General features: G+C 36.8%; 1 protein-coding gene across 1 annotated transcript; it reads left to right on the forward strand.

Moving 5' to 3' along the window:
* Nucleotides 1–2,350: 2,350 nt before the first annotated feature.
* MED30 (mediator complex subunit 30) lies at nt 2,351–23,505 on the forward strand. Its single transcript, XM_025450832.3, has 4 exons — nt 2,351–2,659; nt 10,944–11,102; nt 13,073–13,177; nt 23,117–23,505. The coding sequence occupies exons 1-4, from the start codon at nt 2,483–2,485 to the stop codon at nt 23,210–23,212; spliced, it is 537 nt and encodes a 178-aa protein (XP_025306617.1). The 5' UTR covers nt 2,351–2,482; the 3' UTR covers nt 23,213–23,505.
* The last annotated feature ends 824 nt before the right edge of the window (nt 23,506–24,329 follow it).

Raw genomic sequence — 24,329 nt, forward strand, 5'->3', positions numbered from 1 at the left:
CTGGGTGGCTCAGTCCATTAAGCATCTGATCCTTCAGCTGAGCTTTCAGCTCAGGTCATGATCTCAGGGTCCTGGGATCCAGCCCTGTGTCAGGGCTCTCTGCTCAGCAGAGTCTGCTACTCCCTCTCTCTTGCCCACTCCTCCCTCTGCTCATATGCACACTCGCTTTCACTCTCTCTCAAATAAATGAATAGAATCTTTTTTTTTTTTTAAAGGAGGGGGCTTCTTAGTTGGGGATGAGAGAGGCAGAGGACTCAGAACGAGAGAGAAAGCATCATGAGATAGATTTGACTAGACATTGCTGGCTTTGAAGAAGGCAGAAGGGACCACAAGACAAGGAATGCTGGCAGCCTCTAGAACCTGGAAAAGACAAGGAAACAGATTCCTCCTGAGAGCCTCCAGAAAGGACAGCGCAGAAAATGCCTTGATTTTAGCCCAGTGAGATTCATTTTCGACTTCCAATCTTACAGAACTGTAAAATAATAAACTTTGATATTTGAAGTCACTAAGTTCCTGGTAGGTAATTTGTTAGAGCCACAATGGGAAGGAAACTAATCTAACTAACTAAACTAACACGTCATAATTTCACTGAAACATGTTTTTCTTCAGTGTACCCTATTGGTAAATGGCATAAACATCAGCCATCTGTTCAAGCAGAAACATGTGTCATCTTTAATTCCTTCCTCTCCTTCATGCTCCCATCAAGTTCTTTAGATTCTACCTATATTTACTCAGTTACCCACTGCAGTATTTCTCTACTACAGATCATCTTCATCATTGCCCTCTTTCTTTGGGAGGGAAGAAGGAGACAGTACATACCCACCATTCTCCATTTTGCAAGCCAGAATGAACCTTCCAGATTAAATATTTCTGGTAATTATTCCTCTTTCCTGAAACTCTTCAAAGGGTTGCTGTTTCACTCAGAAGACAGCCCCAACTGACAGACATGTCTTAGAAGGTCCTCCAAGGTTCGCCTCTGTCCTCAGCCTCACTTCCTGACACTCATCCTCACACTAAACTTCAGACCCCAGGAAGCATTTGGAGGCCTTCTCACTTCCCACTGGCCTTCCTCGTCCCTTGACCCCCTCATAGAAAAGCCTCCAATGGTCAACATCCCCACCCACCCACCATCAGGGCCCAAGTTACTCCCTTAGATTGTTCCTGATCTCCTAAATGGTTAGCACCTTGGTATGAGGACCTCAAACATTTGTTTCTAAATACCCATCACAATAGTTGGCTTTGCCTTACCTGTCCACTACTGTTATCTCTATTCCTAGCACCCAGCCTATAGGAGGTATTTGTCAAATGATTGCTCACTGAGAATCTATAAATCACTACCTTTAAAATCTCTACAAAGGCTCCTGTACAATTTTTAGTTACCATTTCCTTTATAAAGCCCTTACTAATGGAGTGTTCAGATACTTTTTAAAATGCAATACTTTTGGGCCTATCACTATTTTTCACATTCTTCATTTGCCCCCAACCCCTACTTTAGATACGGGCAGTAGGAGGTAGGTGGTAGAACGACTTTATGTTTTCTTATATTTATGTCACCCAACATGTAGCTATTGAGCATCTTTTATACGCCAATCACTAGGTGCTGAGAATATAATTAGTCTGGGTTTTTTTGTGTTTTATTTTATTTTTTTATTTTTGCATAGTCTGTTTTTATGGAGTTTGCGTTTTATTATAAGGTGAGGGGAAATCCAAAAGTAAAGAAATCGAAAATTATACAGAACATGGACAGTAATAAGTGTCAAAGTCAGAAAAGTAGGTAGGGCGGTGGGGGAGGGGGGAAGGGAGTGTAGTGTTATTTTTATATAGGGTGATCAGGCAAGCTTTTCGAATAAACCAACATTTGAGCAGGGACCAAGAGCAAAGGAAGAGTCCGTATCGGGTTACAGTGAAGCCTGCAGGGCCAGGAATTCCGTTTTCTAAACTCAAACCCCAGCTTTACCAGTTGCAAGGTGCATGCGACTAAACAAGTCAAACTAGTCCCTCTGAGTCTGCTTCCTGGCTGCAAAAGGATAGCAATACTGCAAGCCTCGTCGCGAGTACAAGCTCCGCAAGCAAACTAACACAGACTAGGCGCTCTTGGAGGAATTCCAGGGACAGGGCGAGACCCTAGGAAAGAACCCGGGAGAAGACCCCAGGGGCCTCACAGCACGAGCTCCGCCCCCTGGCTGGGGTGCAGCCGCTGATTGGCTACTCGACTCCTCCGTCCCGCCCCACCCGGGCGTCCGGCCCAATCGCGGCCGGCTTGGCGCCGAGGTTAGGTTCCCAGGGGCCACCAAGGGGGGCGGTCCCCGTTGACGCTACGGTGACGTGTTACGTCACGGTGGGCGGAAGTCCCGGGCGCTGTTTTGAAATCGGGCCGCCGGAGTCTCGTCGGCGTCTTCCGCGGCGGAGGCCGGCGGCACCGGCGGCGGGCGGCCCCCTGACCCCGGTCTCGGCCCCGCCGGCCTGAGGCCGCAGCCTCGCCATGTCCACCCCTCCGCTGGCGGCGTCGGGGATGGCGCCGGGGCCGTTCGGCGGGCCCCAGGCCCAGCAGGCCGCCCGGGAGGTCAACACCGCGTCCCTGTGCCGAATCGGGCAGGAGACGGTGCAGGACATCGTGTACCGCACCATGGAGATCTTCCAGCTCCTAAGGAACATGCAGGTGCGAGGGGAGGCGGGGCGCTCCCGCCCGGAACGGGAGCCGATTCCGTCGTCGCCTGGCGGTGGGGCCTGGGCGTCGGCGGGGCTCCCTGGGCGACCTCCGGTACCGCGTCGCCCCGCTTACCTTCCAAGTGTCCCCGGGGACGCGCCCCCGCCCCCCCGGGACTCTGTGATGTGCACACAGGTGACGCTCCCCAGGCGACTTCACAAGGGCCGCGGCCTCGTTTTCTTTCTTTCTTTCTTTTTTTTTTTATTTTAATTTTATTTTATTTTTTTATTTATTTTAATTTATTTTAGTTTTTTTTTTTTTAGTTCAGTTTGCCAACATCTAGCATAACACCCGGTGCTCATCCCATCAAGCGCCCCCCTCAGTGCCCGCCACCCAGTCACCCCCACCCCCCCGCCCTCCTCCCCTTTCACCACCCCTAGTTCGTTTCCCAGAGTTAGGAGTCTCTCATGTTCTGTCTCCCTCTCTGACATTTCCCACTCACTTTTTTCTCCTTTCCCCTTTATTCCCTTTCTCTATTATTTATATTCCCCAAATGAATGAGACCATATAATGTTGTTTGTCCTTCACCGATTGACTTCACTCAGCACAATACCCTCCAGGCCCCTCCACGTGGAAGCCGTGGTCTACGAATACAATGGAATATTACTCAGCCATTAGAAACGCGCAGCCTCGTTTTCTACCTTCGACCGGATTCTCTAGTTCCCTGGGCAAACTCTTGTCCCTTTCGGGGCAAAGAGGTGGCCCTCTCACTGTGTTGACCTCCTTAGACTGCCTTAACTTTCCACCTCTTTTTCAAGCAGAAAGACTTTCAGAGGGTTCGAGGAGCTGAAGACTTCAGATTCTGCTAACCAGTTTTGTTAGACATTTTTATTTTTGGTATGACTGCCACACGTACATTAAAATGACATTTATATATAAAGTCTTGGCACACGTATATATTGCTTAGGAAAGCATCATCCCAGCAGCCCGGGTGGCTCAGCGGTTTAGCACCACCTTCAGCCCAGGACGTGACCCTGGGGACCCCGGTTGGAGTCCCCGATCGGGCTCCCTGCATGGAGCCTGCTTCTCCCTCTGCCTGTGTCTCTGCCTCTCTCTCTCTGTGTATCTCTCATAAATAAATAAATAAAATCTTTAAAAAAAAAAAAGAAAGAAAGAAAGAAACCATCATCCACACCCCCAAAAAAAGTTTCCTCAGGTGCCTTTGAAATCTTTGCTTTTGGGGATCCCTGGGTGGCACAGCGGTTTAGCACCTGCCTTTGGCCCAGGGCGCGATCCTGGAGACCCGGGATCGAATCCCACGTCGGGCTCCCAGTGCATGGAGCCTGCTTCTCCCTCATGCCTATGTCTCTGCCTCTCTCTCTCTCTCTCTCTCTCTCTCTGTATGACTATCATAAATTAAAAAAAGAAAAAAGAAATCTTTGCTTTTGGCCTTCCATCCTCAGGCAACTTCCGATTTGCTTTCTGGCACCATAACTGGTTTGCGTTTTCTAGAGTTTCATATAAATAGAATCCTACACTATGTAGTTTTTGTGTTTTGTTTTTGGGGGTTTTTGTGGGGTTTTTTGTTTTTGTTTTTTTTGTCTGGCTCCTTTGGTTCAGCATGTATCATATAGTTCATATCAATAGTTCATTCCTTTTGATTGCTGAATAGTGCTCCATTGTGTGAATAAATTAGAATTTGACTGTTCATCTGTTGATGGGTATTTGGGCTGTTTCCCCTTTGGAGACGTTATAAGTAATGCTATGCATATTTACTTTGCAAATGTTTGTGTGAACACGTTCCATTTCTTTTGAGTGGATAGATGCTGGAACTGTTGGGTCATATGGCAAATAACTAGGGTGGAACTGTTGGGTCATATGGCAAATAACTAGGGTTTGAGAAGCTTTCCCAAAGTGGCTGCCCCATTCTCCATTCCCATCAGCAGTGTTGGAGGGCCCCAGGTACTCCTCCTCCTGACCGTGCTTGTTGGTATGTGTCCTTTTGCTTGCAGATTCTTTCTCCCAGTCTGTAGCTTTTCATTCTCTTCACATGGCCTTTGGAAGAACAGGTATTTTAAACTTTGATGGAATCGAACTTACCTATTTGTTCTCTTACAGATTTTGCTTTTGGTGTTGTACCTAAAAAGTCTTTGCCTAACCCAAGGGACAAATGTTTTCTCCTGTCTTTTTTTTTTTTTTCTGGAAGTTTTATAGTTTTAGGATTAGGTCTGTGATGCACATGGAGTATATTTTCTTGTATAGTATCATAAATGTGGATTCAAGTGCATTTTTTTTTTTTTTTGTCATTTGGATATCCAGTTGTTCCAGTACCATTTTGCTTATCTTACTGCTTAATTTTAATGCTTGCTTATCTTACTACTCTGTGATGTGGGTATCGTTCTTATTTTATGAGGGTTCTGCTAAAGAGGTGAAGTGACTTGTCCAAAGCTAGTCAGTGATAGGGTAAATCTGAAACCTGGTCTTCACACTGTTAGAACTCTGATTTCAGTCGGTGCACTATAACGGTAATTCAGGTACACGGAAATCTCTTCACCATATCAATGTGCCAGTGTGAAACACAATACAGAGGGAATCAGAGAAGACATGAAATTGTTGGCAGTAGTTTTAAAAATTAATATCTAAAAATGATTAAAGTAGGATTAAATGGTTTTTAGAATTTAGTAAATATTTATTTTTACCCTGCTATACACTAGGTACTGAATTAGGACTAATAGATCTTACAGCTAACATTTATCAAGTACTTTCTTGGTCAGGCACACCGTTGTAAAAACAGTTCTAAGACATATTTTTATCCTTATTTTACAGTTAAGGAAATAGGCTTAAAGAGAAGAATTTACCAAACATGACACATACCTAGTAGTTCTTCCTACTAATCTCTTTATAATACTAACATGCTGTCAAACACTTTGTATAGAATTAACAGAGATATAATACACACTCAAGACCTACACTAAAAGAGCCAAAGTCTTTCGAAAATATATAATCAATAACTAGATTACATTTGGACATATATTCAAAACCAATTTGTGAGGGACTATGATAGTTATTTCATTGGGCCTCTTTTTTTTTTCTTTCTTCTTTTTTTTTTTTTTTTTTTTTTTGGTTTGAGGGTTTTTTTTAATGTGTTTCTTTTTCTTTCTTTTTTTTTTTTTTTTAATTGGAGTTCGATTTGCCAACATAGAGCATTAACACCTCATCCCATCAAGTGCCCCCCTCAGTGCCGGTCACCCAGTCACCCTCGTTGGGCCTCTTATTTTGTGAATTCCGTGGTTTAATTCATGTAAGACCCTTTCAGGCATGCCATAATTGGCTCAAAAAAAGAAACAACAACATGATCCTTCATAACCCAATCATTGGAAGAAGTGGCACAAACCAGGACCATACGTAATCTAGTTAGTTCTTAATACCTTTTTTGAAGTATTAAAAAATTTTAAATTGTTTTCTATATTATTAATCCAGAAGGATGAAGTGCCATAAATACAAACTGCTGAGATTATTTCTAAGTGTTTTAGAGAAGTGGTTCCTTATTTATAAGGTCTCCATTAGTCTCTTGAGAATTTGATGAAAAGTATAGATTCTCTTCTGAGAAAAATGTACATGTATATGCTCTGAGTAAAGCTTAAGGGTGAAAAAAATATGAGGGGGAATTTTATTCAAGGATTGCTAGGTCCCAGGTTAAGATTCCCTGCGTAAGAAAATAACTGCTTTGGTTTTGTTATCCTTTAAGGGTTTTTTTTGTTGTTGTTGTTGTTATCCTTTAAATCTTAAAAAAACTAATATTTAATATATTCAGAATTCAGAAATTAAAAGAGGACATGACAGTGAACGATATCTCTCCCATCCCTGTCTGCTAGCTATCTAACAAACAACCCCTTTCCACAGGCAGTGAATGTTAATGCTTTTTATTACTATTCTTGTGTATAACTCCGGATATTCTATGCATATTTAAGGCAATGTGCATGTTTGTTCTTTCATTTTCCCCCTTTTTTCACAAATAACAGTATATTATACACAACACTTTGCACCTTCCTATTTTCACTCAGTATATTTTGGAGTTTATTCATATCTGTACAGAATATATTTCCTTTTCCTTGTAAGGTGTATATACAGGAATACACTGCATGGAAATACTATGATTTATTCAAACAGTTCTCTCGGCATTTGGGTTGCTTTTAATCTCACTATTATACTGCAATGAATAACCTCCTACATAAATGTGCAAGTATACCTGTAGGATAAATTCTTAGAAGTGGTTCTGTGCTTCTGTAATTAGATGAATTTCGATGAATTGCCCTCCACGGAGCATTGTGCCACCTTATGCTACCACGTCCTAACCAAGACCAACAATTGGGCTCTGACAGCAAGGTTCTATTTCTGAACCTTTGATCACATGATAGGAGAAAATCTACTCTATGTTTCTCCTAGTTTGAATGAGTTTGAGCGTCTCTTCGTATATTCATGAATCATTTATATTTCCTTTTCTACTAGCTGCTTGTTCATATTATTTGCCCTTTTGGGGGCGTCTTCTTTAACCTCTCCCTCAGTGTATCGATTTGGCTATGACATATTAGAAAAACTTGATCTGTGTGATAGAACTTGCGAGTATTTCTTTTCCCTGGTCTGTCGTCTGCGCTTGGGCCCTGCTTACGGAAGTTCTGGCATACGTATGTACTTTTTAAGGCAGTTGAATTTATCAGTCTCTTAGGATTTCACATTGTGTGTCAAGTTAGGAAGAACTTTCCCACTTCAAAATCAGGAAGGTCTCTGGGTTTTGTTTCAATTTTACATAGAAAACTTTGACCCATATGGAATTTATCCTTCTATAAAGTGTGAGGTATGGCCCCAGCCCTACATTTTCCAAAAAGGGCGAATAATTCTTTTTCATTCCTCCATGCTACTTTATACAAACAAGTCTGTTTCTGGATGCTCTATTCCATTTGGCTGCCTTTTACGTAGTAATCCCAAACTATCTTAGATTTATTGTGACTCCATAGTTTGTTTACACTTATTTCTAAAATTGCCCTGGATGTCCTTATTTATTTTTCCACCCATATTTTAGAATCAGCTTGATTAGTTCTGAGAAAAACCTGTTAGCCTTTTATTAGGTTGATTTAACATAGAGAGACTTTACATCAGAGTGATGTTGAGTCTTACTAAGAACACAAATATATTTTTGTGTGTGTCCCTGTGAGGAATTTTAAGTTTTCATCTATATCTTGAAATTTTTAAATCTACCGTTTATCTTTATGGCTGCTATTATAAATGGGGTCTTTTTCCTTTCTCATTTTCGTTTTCATATATGAAAGTAAAGCTGTTTTCTCTATATTATTTTGTTCCCACTCTTTACTTTCGTTGATTGTAGCACTGTATCATATCATTTATATCATATCAATAAATACTGATGATTATGTTACTTCCTTTTTTAATGTTTCAAAACGTTTTCTTTTTTTCTAGTTGGCTTGGCCAGAGCCTCCAGAACAGTGTTCACTAGTAGTATTAGTGCTCTTAGTAGACTTCCTATTCTGTTCCTGACTTCAGTGATGAGGTTTTTAATGTTCCCACACTAATCTTGGTGCTGACCTTTTAACCGAGATAAAGGTATTTTATAGTGCTAGGAAGTTTTTTACTCTGTGTTTTATATTTGTTTTAAGAACGGATGTTGAATTTAGTTGAACACCTTTCTGGTGTCAAAGGGTATGATCATATATTTACAGATCTTCGTTAGTAGATAGTAGAGTAGAGTAGTTCTCACTCTTCATTCAAGAGTGAGATAGTTACTGATGAACTTTTCAGCTAAACATGTATACTGTGGATTTATACCAAGAGATCTTAGGCGCTATTACAACTTATATTCTGTGGTAGAGGAACCTTGTCTCTCTCATGTTCACTACTTCCTGTAGCTTCTAGAACACTGCCTGACACATGAAAAGCATGCAGGAATTTTTAGAAGGAATTAAATCTTCCCTTCTTTGAGAATCTGATGCTATCTATGAAAATACCCTGGGATCCCTGGGTGGCACAGCGGTTTGGCGCCTGCCTTTGGCCCAGGGCGCGATCCTGGAGACCCGGGATTGAGTCCCACATCGGGCTCCCGGTGCATGGAGCCTGCTTCTCCCTCGGCCTATGTCTCTGCCTCTCTCTCTCTCTCTGTCTCTGACTATCATAAATGAATTTAAAAAAAAAAAATTGAAAATACCCAAACTTGGTTGAGTGGGTGAACTTGTAGAGGGTGTTCTTTGCATTTCAAAGGATTTTGTTTTTCTTTATGAAAGGATTTACTTATTTTACATAACACAGTTCTTAGTGAATCTTAAGTACAGACTTATGGATAAAATCACTGAAGTAAAATAATTCAGACTGTACTTTAAAACCTTCTTCCATGGATGTGCACTATACAAAATACAGGATATAAATGTGAATAACTTACAGTCTTCACAAAGTAGAAGATATGGGCCAAGTATTAAACCTAATAAATATAGATACAGGTAAAGGTATAATTCTTCTTTATGCAAGATGTAATCATTATACCACTTATTATCACCCAAACAGGAAAGCAAGGATCCTTTAAAACTTTTCTCTGATTGTGAAAGTTCATGAGAAATCCTACATTGTATTTAGTTGAACGCCTTTTGGTGGATGAACTTGTCATGCATTTTTTTAAAAGTTTTGACTGGGACGCCTGGGTAGCTCAATGGTTCAGCATCTGCCTTTGGCTCAGGGCGTGATCCCTGAGTCCTGGGATCAAGTCCTACATCAGGCTTCCTGCACGGAGCCTGCTTCTGCCTATGTGTCTGCCTCTGTCTCTGTCTCTGTCTCTCTCTCTCATTTTCTCTCTCCTGTCTCTCATGAATAAATAAATAAAATATTTTAAAAAATAAAAGTTTTAACTGATTCAGCCTTTGATATTTTATAATGTTTCTTGGAGATACTGGCCTCAGAGTGTTTTAATGCTTGAGAATTTCTGAACTGATTTCAAATAATTTCAGAAGATCCATCTCCTTAACTTTCAAACTGTGACACTGCAGGAAATTTGAAAATGATAGAAAAGAAAAAAATAAGTTATTCAAGCAGATCTCCCTGTTGCATCTTTTATCAACTGTGTGTAGGTTTTTCCAGTCTTTTTTTATGTTTACTGTTTTATCTACTTGTAATGATAGTGTTCTGTTTTCTTTTTTTCCCAAATTCTGTACCATGCACTTTTTTTTTTTTTTTTTTTTTTTGCATTTCTACCTCATATGTTTAAAAAAATAAAATAGTAAACAGGTTTAGAAAGGCTGATCTTCTAGCTATTGGGTAGTAGTTAGTGTCTTGGTCTTAAGGCACTTTAATCCCCAAGATAGTATATAAGTGAATGCTAGTAATCAAACCATCTTGTGTACTAGAAAATATGGTCTAAATGTTAATTCTAATGGTATAATGTAACAGATCCAATTGTGGGAATAAAATGCTGTACAGAATACTTTGATGTACAGAGATGTACAGAGAAAGGAAGATTTTGTTCATGAGATTCAGCAGTGCAAGAAAAGGTGCATTTAGTTACAAGTTCTAAATAATAGTCAATCGCCATGTGTCTGTAATTTTATCCTTTTGGCACATACTTTTGGCATCTTTTGATAAAACTCCTGAATTAAAAAATATATAAGCATCCAAGACAGAGCTATGATTATAAGCAGTTATTATAATAATTTATTAATGATGCCCAAGTACAGATTGATCTGCATCTCTCTCTCCTACTGTTGATTTCCTTTTTGTGGTAAAACTTTTGGTGACAGATTTCTGTTTTAGTGCATGTCTGGAGCATCTTAATTACCTTATAGTTAAGGTATTTTGAGATTATTTTGCTATAGCAGCAGTATACTGTTTCTTTCTTCTGCTGAAAAGCCCTGATCATCACTTTGGACGTTTCTATTGCTGCTTCTTTTTCTTTTAATTGTATTTTATTTTTAACTTCCCATACTCGAGTTCAGCAGCTTGCTGCCCTTATGTAATAATAATATTAAAATTGTGGCATTATTTTTAAAGTTATAATACACAGTTTGTGGGGAAAGTATCTCAGCTGATCAGAGTTTTTTCTAGGGCTGGTTTACAGCACTGAAGCCAGACACCACGGAGCTAACAAATAAGAATTATTCTTAAAATTACCCTTGATTAATTGTGAAAAACAGTTTGCTTTTACACAGTGCTTTAAAAATATTTCTCTTTTGCTAGCTTTACTTACAGAAAATCTCAATTGCCGTTACTTCATATCTGTCTTATTCTTGTTTTGCCTGAAAAGCTGCCAAATGGTGTCACTTACCATACTGGAACATATCAAGACCGGCTAGCAAAGCTACAAGATCATCTTCGCCAACTTTCCATTCTCTTCAGGAAGCTGAGATTGGTCTATGACAAATGCAATGAAAACTGCGGAGGAATGGATCCCATTCCAGTGGAGGCAAGTTATAGGGGTAGAGGGAAGGTGAATGTAAGATGCCAGACCTTTGTAATTTTTTCCCCCTTTTCTCTTTGTCTTCTCACAATATTTTCAGATTTTGAACTATATTGGTCTTACTATTGATTAGAGAAGGTGAAAATATGCTATTTATGCATAGAATTAGTACTGTCTTTTCATGTTAATAACTTGTAGATTTGAACATCCAAGCCTGTACTGAATTTTTGTTGGGAGGAAAGAGTTGTCTTGTGGCAAGTTTATTATTGCTGCCAGGGTCAATTTAATTAAATTAGTGCATGATTTTCTTTTTTTATTTTTTCTTTTTTCTTTTCTTTTTAGAAAGAGTTTTCATAGTATTGTAAAAATATTCTTAAAATGGCTTTCAAATAAGTTCTTTACAGAGGAAATATCTTTTTCATCATTATTAATTTAGATTAGCGGAATCACTTTTGTTTGAAAATCTATTTCTTAAACTTAATCTTGGGTAACATGTATTTTAGTTCACTAGGTATATGATATTTTTATAAGTGGCCCTTGTTGACAAGTTCTGTCTCTGCCAACAAAAGTAGCTGGGAAGGTCTGGATGCTCTCTTACTACATGTGGAGAACAATTTCATGTGACAAGTCCTTTCTTTCTGAGTGATCAGCATGTAAGGGATGAACAGACACTACAAAATGGCCTGAAAGAAGTGATCAAAGTTATAGGAGAAAGATCAGCAATGTGGTCAACATTGGCAGGTGCTGGAGAGAAAGTCAAGGAAAATAAAGGAGGAAAATTATCCAGTAGATTTTGCTCGAGGAAAATTGTTGGTATATATGAGCAGAGCTTTGTTGAGATGTTTGTTAGCCACAAAAAGTCAGATTGCAATGGGTTGAAGATTAAACAGGAAATAAGGAACTGAAGCCAACAAGTAGATAACAATCTTTCAAAAAGGTTAGATAAAAAGAGGAAAACAGTAGATGGAAGGAGGGTTGGTGTCAAGGGTTTTGGGAAAAGGAGAGAAACAAAAGGAAAAAGAACCTTTAAATGAAAGAGACCAGACATGTTTAGATTATAAAGGAAGAAAACAGTAGGGAGAGGTTGGGGATAGGGAGATAAATAATGAAGACAGGAGGATGAAGAAATCAAAACACAGGAAGGGAAATCAATCATCTTTAGGAGGGAGGACAGCTCTGCATTAGGAAAGGAAAGGAAGGAAGAATGGTTGTGATGTGGATAAGTTTATATTTTTCCCAAGAATTTGAAGAAGTTTGGCCAGATGACTGACTCCCGGTTGTATCATTTGTTTACCTCTAGCGTATTCCTGCATTGTTGATATAAGATGGTAGAGACCAAATGATTCCTGAAATCTCTTGTCATGTTTATGAGGAGCTTCAAATAAACCCTATCACAAACCATATGTATTTCATTATAATTCTGCTAGATGTTTCATTACTATATAAATTTTTTTCTCTTATGAGAAACTTTTTCCCAACTAAAAGAAGACCTCTAGAAATTTGCATAAACATTGAGGTTCTAGATAATAAAGTAAATGACATTCATATAATGCACATCCATGAAGTTCTTTTCTTTCTAGTATAAATGAAAGAAAGCCTGTTCTATCTCAAATGGACTGTAATTGTTTTTAGGGGCAGGAATCATATCTTACTTATCATTTTTGCAGTATCTCACCCAGTGTCTGAAAATTAAATATTTGCTGATTGAATAGGTAGTCTATTATTTAACTGTATGCAACAATTAATTTTATAAGAGCTAGTTTGTAAAAGAAACCTGAACGTGTAATGTCTAGGAGGCACTAAAATGATAAACTTCTAATGCTGTTATTTTAGGCCATCACGTGAAATACAGTTTATTTATATACCCCAAGGTGAAAAGCATAAAAATTAACCTTAATCAGAAAGATTTTGCATACAGTGTAATTGAAAACTTTGCATCATGTTTTTGACTTTTAACTCTTGTCTGCCACTCCCAGCAACTAATTCCATATGTAGAAGAAGATGGCTCAAAGAATGACGATCGGGCTGGCCCACCTCGTTTTGCTAGTGAAGAGAGGCGAGAAATTGCTGAAGTGAATAAAGTGAGTTATTAGTCTGTGTACTTTATATTTCAGAATTATGGGTAAGAATTGCAAGGCAATCTATGTAACTCAAAGACATAGTTTGAATTATAGAATTACACAGTTGTTTCTGTGGCATATTTAACCTAGAGTATAACCAAGAACTAAAAAGGTAAGCAGAAATGCACCCAAATTGTCAAAAGAAAGATCACAGAAATCATGCCATAAAGCTCTTAGAAAAGCTTCATAGGCACTGAGTCACCAACTCATTTACTTTTTTCTTTTCTAGACAGAATTCTAGCTTTCTAGCTTACAGCATATATTTGGAGTAGCAAATGATAAAAATTTACAAACAGAAAATGTGAATATCTCAACAGTGGAATAAGAAATTGAGAGTTATCAAAGCAATAAGCCAACCTCACCTTCCATCCTGCAAAAGTTCCTAACTTGAATGCATTTATTACTGAATATTTTTTGAAGTTTAGAAGACAATGTTCAGATAGTTCTCATAAAACAAAGAGAAATAGGAAAAGTTGTCAGTTCATTCTGTGGTAGAAACATGGCCTGTGATTACCAAAACTTAACAGCACAATAAGTAAATACCAGTCTCACTAATTCACTTCCAAACACAAACACACACACACCTGCCACTGCCAGCTCTGATCCTGAAATTCTGAACTCTAGTCAGTAGAATTCATCGAGATATTAACAATCCATCACAGCCAGAAAGGGTTTTTGGAGGTAGATGAGGATAATTTAGTTTACATATATAATACATAGTATCAGTGCATTAAATTGGAAAAAATTTTTTCTCAGATTTAAAAGACATTTGATAGAAATCAAATGTTACTGATTCAAAGAACACTTAAAACTATTAGTCTTAAAAAAATTTATTTCAGATAAATAGCCAACATTTTCATATGGGTGAAATACAGAACTAATTCTGTTAAAAACGAGCCGAAAATAAGATGCTGTATACCAATACCACTATGTTTATTATTATTTTAGAAGTTCTAGCCAGAACAAAAAGACAGGAAATAGAAACAAACATTGGGAAATGGGTTATAATATTATACACATGTTTGTTAAGTTTGTACATAATATTATAACTCAGACTTGTTAAGTTCAAAGAAACTCAGTTGATTAACAACTAGAGTCAATAAGAGTTTGATAAAAAGACTTAATATGAATGATACCATTTTCTTGTAGTGTTATAAACCGATTATAAGATCCTATTCAGGGATCCCTGGGTGGCTCTGGGGTTTAGCACCTGCCTTCGGCCCAGGGTGTGATCCTGGAGTCCCGGGATCAAGTCACACGTTGGGCTCCTGCTTCTTCCTTGCCTGTGTCTCTACCTCTCTCTCTCTTTCTGTCTCTCATGAATAAATGAATAAAATCTAAAAAAAAATAAAATAAATCCTATTCATAATTACAACTAATATTAAGTAGTTAGGAATTATCAATGATATATGTGACTAAACTTATTATGATACGTAAAAGAAGTTTTGGATAATTAAAAAAAAAAAACAAAAAACCAAAGTCTTGCATAGACAGTAAATATTCTAGAAATGACCAGTCTTGAGTATGAATTCTCTTGAAAGTACATAAAATAATAAGATTTTAGCTCAGCACAATGAAAAAACAAATCCAAATAAGATCCAAATTGGAATTTTTTTTTTGTTGTGAGTATACTAAAACATCAAAAGAAATTCCCATAAAATAGAACTCTTTGCTTCAAAAATTAAAATGTAATATAGAGAATATTATAAAAAACAATAATTGTGAAGTAATGGTACAAGAATAGATAGATTAGTAATATAATAGCCAGAAAAATACTTGTCCTATTGTATATAAGAATTTATTGTGTTAGAAGAGGGATTGTGTGGAAAATCTGTCTTTAAAAATAGAAACTTTGGGGGGAAATTACCTAGTTTTTCATTATACCATATGTCAAAATTAATATCAGAGTTGAAAATAAGACCTGAAAAAACAAAATATTGAAAAATTTAGGGAAAATATATATCAAAACTCAAGAGAAAGGAAAAAGCTGGATTTTATAAAATTTTAATTTTTTTCATAAAAGGAGAAATACAAATTAAGAATATTTCCAGCAAAATTTGACACTGATGAATGAGTATAAAGAACTTACAGTAAGAAATTTATAGGGAAGGAGAAGGGGATTGGGAACTTTTAATTTACATCTCAAAGAATAAATGGTGTTTGGTAGTCTAGAGAGATGAGGCATTCATTAAGAAGTGTTATATGTTTCTGTTGATAATCTATGCATTAATTCACAACAGATGTGCTCTATTATTTTTCTCTGTAATAATTATAAAATACAATGAAATATGTATATAAATAAAACGGCATTATAATGGCAACTTTGACTGCAGAGCATATGACATATATAGTTTATTCTCTACCAAAGCTTTTAATGATATTTTAGGGGAAAAAAGCCTGTGTAAATAAAGAAATGTATAATTTTTCTAAATATATGTTTTATTTCACTTTTTATTTCTGAGTTTTTCCTCTTCTTTTCCAATTTGATGGCTTAGGAATAACTTACTCTTGATTTTTTTTTAAAGACCTTTCATATAATCAGAATACAATAATACTTTGACAGTATATAATCAAAAAATCCTACTAGCTATTGATTTAGAATTTTGTGAATTTTAAGGGAAGGGCATAATTGATAGGAAGGATAAGTTATAAAAAAATTTCTTTCCCCACTTTAGGATTTAACTTCCAGTCTCCACATACTTTTCTTCCCCCAGTCTTTTCAATACGGTTATATCATAATTGGGATTCAATAAATATTGTGTTTGTATTATTAAGGCACATAAATATTATTTATTGTTTAGCCACATATTAAACTGGGGTCTCATTTCCTTGAACAATTATTTGTCCTACTGGAGTTAGTAATTCTGTAATTTTTAAAAATTTTTTGGTTCATTATGTATCTGGGGCAGCATCTCAGCACTGTTTTCCAGCTTTTCCACAGAGTCAAAATTATCAGGCAGTTTATTGGTTCTTTTTTTCTCCCCAGAGTCCTCCATCTCCTCAGTAGGTCTGGATTGAATGCCCTCTAGGCCTGCTGTTCAGCACTGTTCTAGGGCTCCCTTCGCCCCTTCTGTTGGCCTCACTGTTTCCTCAGCCTCATGTCTTCCTCTTTCTTGGTTTATTGCCTTGTTGGTAAGGTACATACATTAGTGGGCTTCTTCAGAAGAAATATAAGGACTTAAGTTTTAGTCTTCCCAAAGCTATCCACTTGATAGTTTGGCTGGCTATAAAATTCTATGTTATAAATTAATTTCCCTCAGAAATTTGAAGGTATTCTTCCATAATCTTCTCAAATAGGATTTGGCAAACTCTAAAGGGCCAGATAATAAATATTTTAGGCTTCGTGGGATGGGACATATAAGATCTTTGCTGTGATGTAAAAACCATCCTTAGCTCACAGGCCTTATAGAAACAGGTCATGTGCCATAGTTTGCAACCCCTTTCTATTTCACTTTGTTGTCTTTCCAGATTGAGGCTCTAAATTAAGACCTGATGAACTCTGATGCTTAATCATGAGCCATTTATATTTAAGAATGAGTCACTAGAAAGCTAATAATAGGCTTTGTGAGTGGACTTCACCATGTTGAGATTGGGAAGCAAGTTGGTTTTTTTGCGGGTTTGACCCCAATTATCATTTTCTCAGGATTTTTTTTTCTTTAAGGCTGTTTAGTTTCTTCAGAGAACAATCTTCCAGTGCCTACATAAAGATGCTCTTGTCTTTCCTTCTGCCGTTCTGATGGCACTGAATCTACAGCCATTGTGGTTCAGTTTCATAGAAAAACACAGCTCCTAATCCTTAGAGGTGGGGCAGGGCACAGGGAGAGAGTACTCAGTCACCTGTTCATGAGGAGTAGGAGTGTGCATCTGGGACTCTTGCTAGTCCCTGGAGCTCTTTCAGCTGTTCCTCCAGTTTTTAATCCCCAGGCCTCACCTGGTGCTGTTGCCCTGGCACCTGCCTCCAGTCTCCATGGAGGAGCAGGCCTGTTCTCAGTGGCTGGTGTCCCTAAATCCACCTGGGCTGTAGTTTCCTCCCAAGTCATTTGCCACTCTCCTTCTACTTTTCCTCTAAAACTACCACCTTGCATCTGCTACAGATTCCTTTCTGATCATTTTTCCCCACATAGGATTATAGCTTTTTCATTCCTCTCTTGCCATTTTACTAAAGTTTTGCGGAAAAGAAGAGATAAACGCATGAATTTAGTCCACAGCGTTTATCTGCAACAAGTTTATTCAATACACAGAATAGATACACAGTATTTCTGAAGATTTGTCTATTTATGGAATAAAAGCCCATATTCAGATTTTGTGTTCCCATTATACTTCAGGCATTTAAGAACTCTTTCTTTGATTAAGTCATTGAATCTGATGATTTTGCTGTTTTAAGTGCTTCTAACTTTGGGGTAGAACTTGTTTTAGTTAACATTAAACTGAAGGTTGTTACAAAGAAGAAAGAATCTAGATGTTTGAATTGAACAAATTTAAAGTTTAGCCCTATGTTTCTATAGGAATTATTCTTTTAAAGAGAATTTAGGGGGAAAGTATCTTGAGTGGCAGGGAAAGTCCTCATTTGATGGCTTCTTAACTACCTCTGACTTCCTAGGAACTATTACTATATTTTGAAACAGAAGTAGGGAATTAGTAAATGAGAGATTTTTAAGAAAAAGGGAGGAGGGGAGGACTAAGATTTGGTTAACTCAAACTGAAATCCAAAAAATAAAGAAGAAAAGAATAGTTAAAAACCAAGCAAAGTGGATTTCTTTAATCTAGAGGTTTTTAACTAACTTCTTAAATAAAACATTGTAATTGTGAATTGAATGTAACACATATTTTAACTCTTAATAAGTTATGTATAATTAGTGCTACTAACATTACTTATTCTTTTCTTCCAATTTCATCCAACTGTACTTCCCTTCTACAAGATTAAAATATATAATAGAACATTTTTGTAACCCTGAGTAAGGTCATGATCAGTGGATATATTTTTCTTTCTGCCTTGATGGCTCACACAGCTGAATGTTTCTATGAAGAATGTTTTGTTAATAGCTACCTACAGATGGTAAAATGGTGCCCTAATCTAATTATATAATCACACAGATGCTACTAAAAAATAAAGTTTAAATCCTTTAACTTTTCAACTACTTATAAATATCTATATTCATAAACTTAAATTTTTATATTCCTTTTGTCTATTTTTATCAATTCTCTTCCCTGTTACACATTTTTTTTAAGTTATTAGTTATTAGGTGGTGGTAGTAGGAGAGCTTTAAGGTTCACAGCAATCTGAGCTAGTAATACACATCAAAGTAATTTGATACAGAATATTAAAATGAATAATTTTTAATAGCCATATATGTATTTTTTTTTTCATACCAACAAGCCATATTTAACTGGGAAACAAACAAACAAAAAAGAATAAGCTGCAAAATGACTGCTAGGAATTTTTTTTTCCTTGTTTGTTTTTTCTGTTCTAGGATTTGGAAAGCTTTTGACTTGGCTTTTTGTTTTTTTTTAATAGAATATTAAAATATTTGTATATTTGGGTACCTGTTCTGTGCCAGTCATCATTCTAAGTGTGGGAGTTTCTGTCATGAATCAGATGTGTTGTCTACCACTGTGCATATTTCACACAAATGGATAAATGTCTTCTATGAGGACAGAAGACTAATGGAAACAAAGCAGTACCCTCCTTTCATGTACTCATTTGTTTTGATATTTACAAAAAAAAAAAAAAAAAAAAAACCTGGAATTTAAATACTTTAAAAATCAGACCATATTTTTAACACATTGACATTTGCTTTTATATTAAACGATTAAGTTGTTTTATGGACCTATATAATCAGTAATAAAATTGTATTCTTGGCATTCAATTAAAAATACTCAAAAGCTTATTACAATGTGTATTTTTGGTTTTAAATAAACTACATAAAATAAGTAGTTTTATGCACCGCTCAGTTAACTTTCATTCATTTTTAAAATATATTACATCTTTGTATACTTAAAATTGTACAGAACACCACATTGATGGTATAGTTTACTATTTAATATGTGGTCTGTCTGACTTCTAACAATGTATATATGCCACCAATACCTACCATAGGCCATGAAATTTGGGAGTACAAAATTTTGTAATCAGTATTTGATGTAAATTCTGGTATGATAGGATGGCCTGAGTTTCAATAGTCAGATTTTTGGCTTAATACTTTTCATTTTCTCTTCATAATTCTGGAATCCATAAGCCCTAATATTCAAGTAAAGACCAAACACCTGTTTGAGACTATATGTTTTAAGGACATCAGAATGAATTCTGTTTTGTTGATGGAGAAATTGAAGAACCATGTGAGTATTTTTTACAGGGCTGACATAATTGAGTCCATGCACTTAAAAATTAAAGCATTTTTGACCAATGGTCACAGCCCTTATATGAATATTAAATGACATGGCATGACTTAACATAAACATATTTTTTTAAGTGCTCTACTTACACATTCACCTGTTAATGTAACAAATTAGGCACAGCTGATGGATTTTGATAATAGCAGCTGTCAACCTCTGTTAAAATCAATCAGGGGCAAGACTGTATATATTAAATCCTGTATCATGTCATGAAAATTTATTTACAATTTAAGCACTAATAAGCATAACTGTCAGCTTTGCTGCTGATAGTGTCATGATGTGTTTTGGCTCTAGGTATCTTACTTGTATGCTAATTTTTTTAATTTGAAAACTTTGTGGCATCTTGAGAACAACTTTCCAAGTGCCTTAAAATATGTTTTTTTGGGCGGCCCCGATGGCCCAGCGGTTTAGCACCACCTTTAGCCTGGGATGTGATCCTGGAGACCCAGGATCGAGTCCCACATCAGGCTCCCTGCATGGAGCCTGCTTCTCTCTCTGCCTGTGTCTCTGCCTCTCTCTGTGTCTGTCATGAATAAATAAATAATTTAAAAATATATTTTTTTAAATTATTATTACCTGTACCTATTATTATATATATAATTAAAATATTTTTTTAATTATTATTACCTGAAGTTGAATATTACCTTGAAAATGCCCTACATTTTTTAGTTCTCTTACTTTATTTCTTAAGAATGAGGTTAATTTTTATAATAAAACAACTATATTAGAATTTGTATTTCCAAATGAGTATTTAAAAGTCTTATTGGTTAAATTATGCATTTATGCCAGTGATGCATCCATTGTGGAAGCCTTCAGACCTGTTTTGATACTGACTTTAAAGTGTACTTTTAACTATCCAAGAATATAATTTTATTCCTTCTAGTAATTTATACTGAAAATTTGACCAGTGAGCTTATTTTACTAGACTTGGTCTTTGAATAATGGTTTTCAATTGTTTGTAAAATTTAAATCATTGCTCCTTCTTTTTCCATGGACAGCTTTTTGACCAATTATTCAGGAGAATCCATCCCACACATTTGCCCAGTTAACCTCTTTCATTTAAGTTGAAATCATATTTTTTTTCTTCAAGAATTTTAATGGGTCCCTATTACCCACCACCAAGCCCAAGTTTATCCTCCTTCCACTCTTCTCACTACCAATTTTTCTAATCCCTGTGTTTGCTGACCCTACCCATAAGAGGCAGTGTCTCTATCTTTGGGGGTTACACAACATCTCCCTTACCAGATTATATAATCCAGTCATTTGGGCATTATTTTCCTTCTCCTTGATGCAGAATTTCTTCAAGGCAGGGATTGTTCCTTATTCATTTTTCTCCCCTCACAATGCCTAACCCAGAGCCTGGTACATAATATACCCTCGGTAAATATAGAACAGAAAGTGTTACAGTCTCAGAATTCCATTCCAAAGTTCTGAAACTTAGAAGTAAGTATATTCAAAGTATGTCAGAAGGTGCTAATTCAAATAAGACTTTTTTTTTTTTTTTAAGTTCACCCACATTGTTTCTCTTCTTTTTATTCTTACTCAGTAGTTCTTTTCCATTCTCCCTGAAAAGTTAGGTTTGAGAGCGGACGTTGCAGGAGCTGTAGTCTCTCATGGCTAGGGGAGCAAGCGACGGCTCAGCGTGATGGGGCAGCTGACTCTGAACCATTCTGAAGCCAGTAATTAGTTCACTGAAATAAACCTAACTGGTTTTCAGCGTGTGTCTGCATAACTGTCCTTTTCAGTCTGGATGTATGGAAAGTAGAATTGGCAGGGGCCTCATAAATTATATGATGCCATCTCATAAGAAAACTGAAGAGGAATTTATCCAAGATGAAATAGCAAGTCAGAGGCAAAGTTAGAATTGGGACTGAGGTTTCCAGCCTCCCAGGATATGGGAGAGCACCTTGACTCTTCTTGCCTCTGTTTGCTACTACCCTTGATTGCTGGCACAAACATCCACTTCTTGGTCTCTAGGATGGAAAAGACTCTATGGGCTTGGTACCAGCCATCTGGTCACCCATCACCTCATCTAGTTATGAGGGTCCATTTGATTAGATTCTGTACACAGTTGCTTAAATAACTGCCACACACTTAGGACAACAGACCCCAGAAGATGGGCCATCTGAAAGCTCAACAAGGAGACTGAGTAACTAAATACCAACCGTATCTCCTTCCCAAAAACAATGTTAAAGTGAGCCTTATGATACTGTATACTGTGCAGATGCCCTGTGTACTGTGTGTCCTGATATCTGTGCTGTATTCTCTTCTCAAATACAAATTACATTTAATATTAAATATTAAAATCTATGTAAATTGTTTTTCTGTTTTCTAGTAAGAGTTTCTTGGTCCTCCCTTTAAGCTACTTTCTATTACTTCTATAACTTCGTTAATCTTAGTTGGCTCTTTAATGAAATCAAAACGAAGAGTTTTAGGACCCTTTATAATGAACATATATGCTACTTTAGCAGGAGTATATTTTAATATAGTATCTTCAAAATTATCTAATTAAAGATATTATTTCCTAATGTAATGTTTCTAAAAGATTACGGAATAGTAGTAGTATTATAATAACTAGTAAATACTTTGACCAGAAATTCTCTATTTTGTTTTACCTAAGCAGATATTTGCCACATAGGATTTGAAGGACAGATGCTTAAAGAGAAATTAATAAATTGTGGTCTAGTAGAAACCCAGATACAAAGAGCTGTGGGCTGCAGGTCATGGGTATTCAGGGCATCCAGCAGATCTCAGTTGTGAAAAAGATTACATCAGAGACTGCACCACTTGTCTTCAGTTTTCACAATCAGAAGTGGATCATACTTCATGCTGTGGGCAAACAGTGACTTCTGCCACATTTTTGAAAGACTGCTTCCATCAGGCATTGTATTTTCATTAAACCTTATTTCCTATATTGACAGTTTTTTTTCATTTAGTGTCTACGAGGAACATTTGCTGAATGCTTACTTATATGCCAGGCCCAATTTTAAAATGGTTATGTCAATCAAATCTTTTAGTCCTCTTACCAACTCTTACGAGGTAGGCTCAATTATTACCTCCATTGTTCTGATGTGGAAACTGAGGCACAGAGAGGTTAAGTAATTGGGCCTCCTATCTTTAGTTAGTGAAGGAGGGGAGTATGAACCCAGAGAAGCTGACTCTAGAGGTTGTGCTCTTGACCATTACATTATACTGCATCTTGGAAAAACCTCTATCCTAGGCTTTATAACAATTAAATGTTTAGCTTAATTTCTTTGATGGTGGAGAGTGGAGGTGGAAACGGGAGGCAGGGGCTGGAGCCAGGGGCCTCTGCGGGTGGAATCAGAATTCACTCTGCCTTTCAGAGGGTTCCTGTGGTCAGAGAAGGATTGAGACCTTCTGCAGTCAGGAAATAGTTAGCTTAATTTCTGTCTGGATCATTAGAGTTCTGACTTCTGACATTTTAATCTTCTAACTTCATGGTCTGTAATTCATGAAACGTTTTGATAAATTCTTTTGTTTCTACAGAAACTCAAACAGAAGAATCAACAGCTGAAGCAAATTATGGATCAATTACGAAATCTCATCTGGGATCTAAATGCCATGCTGGCAATGAGAAACTAAGCTGGTATTTAAATTTCCGGCTTTACACATGTTATACCATTTTTTCCCCCTCAAGTATTTTTTCCCTTTGAAAAAGATTATTTATCTGCTTTTATTCTACTTACCAGAAGTAAAGTTCCTATTTTTACATTGCAGTTTTACATCAGTGTTCACTGGCAGTTTGTTTTTTTTTAAGCTATTAATTCTACAGAAGATTATTGTAATAAATTTTGATGGGGTTTATGTTTTGATTAATCTTCATGAATTGAATTTTTTAATCAAAAAAAGTTTTGTAAATAAATTTTTCAATTTGATCAATGGTAGTTTTGCTCATTTTATTAACCTCTGAGGAGAGTTAAAGGTTTAAACATTTTTGCGAATGAAAACACCAAGTACAGTCTATCTGTGGTACAAACTAATTAAGATTAACATGTAATCACCATTTCAGCTTAATTTTTTTTAATGTGGAGTCCCAAACAAGTTAAAATGAGAAAATAGCTAACTTGTATATTGCTATAAATAGATGAAAATTACTTTTACCATGCGTTTCAAGTGTTGGGTCTTAATTGGAATGGTCTGTCTCTAATGGGAGAGAATAAAATAATTTGAGTCTAGCACAAATTGAAATCAGGAGCACCTGGGTGCCTCAGTGGTTGAGCGGCTGCCTTTGGCTCAGGTCGTGATCCCAAGCTCTTAAGATCAAATCCCACAACAGGCTCCCCATTAGGAGCCTGCATCTCCCTCTGCCTATGTCTCTGCCTCTCTGTGTCTCTCATGAATAAATAAATTAAATCTTAAAGAAAAAAAAATTGAAATCACAACTATGTGCTTATGTGCTACCTGCTTTAGCCCAAGAAGCAACATCCTACCTGATTCTTCAGATACACCCTAAAGTAATCTTGAATCCCTTTTGGAAACAGCAAATTTTTAAGTTTTAAATGAGATTGCTCTGTATGACAAGTGCTTTTGTAGACTGATAGTTGATCCATACTAAGTCCTTTGTAGGTCTGCCTATGGGAGCTAATCTCTCAGATTATAAATAATGTATCCTCAAATAAGAGATTCAGCTTTTCAGATTGATCCAGAAGCCGCTATCTCTTGCCTGGTTCACTCAATAGTAAATACTGCTATTCGACTT

The sequence above is a fragment of the Canis lupus genome, chromosome 13 (assembly GCF_003254725.2).
Source record: "Canis lupus dingo isolate Sandy chromosome 13, ASM325472v2, whole genome shotgun sequence".
NCBI classification, from domain to species: Eukaryota; Metazoa; Chordata; class Mammalia; order Carnivora; family Canidae; genus Canis; species Canis lupus.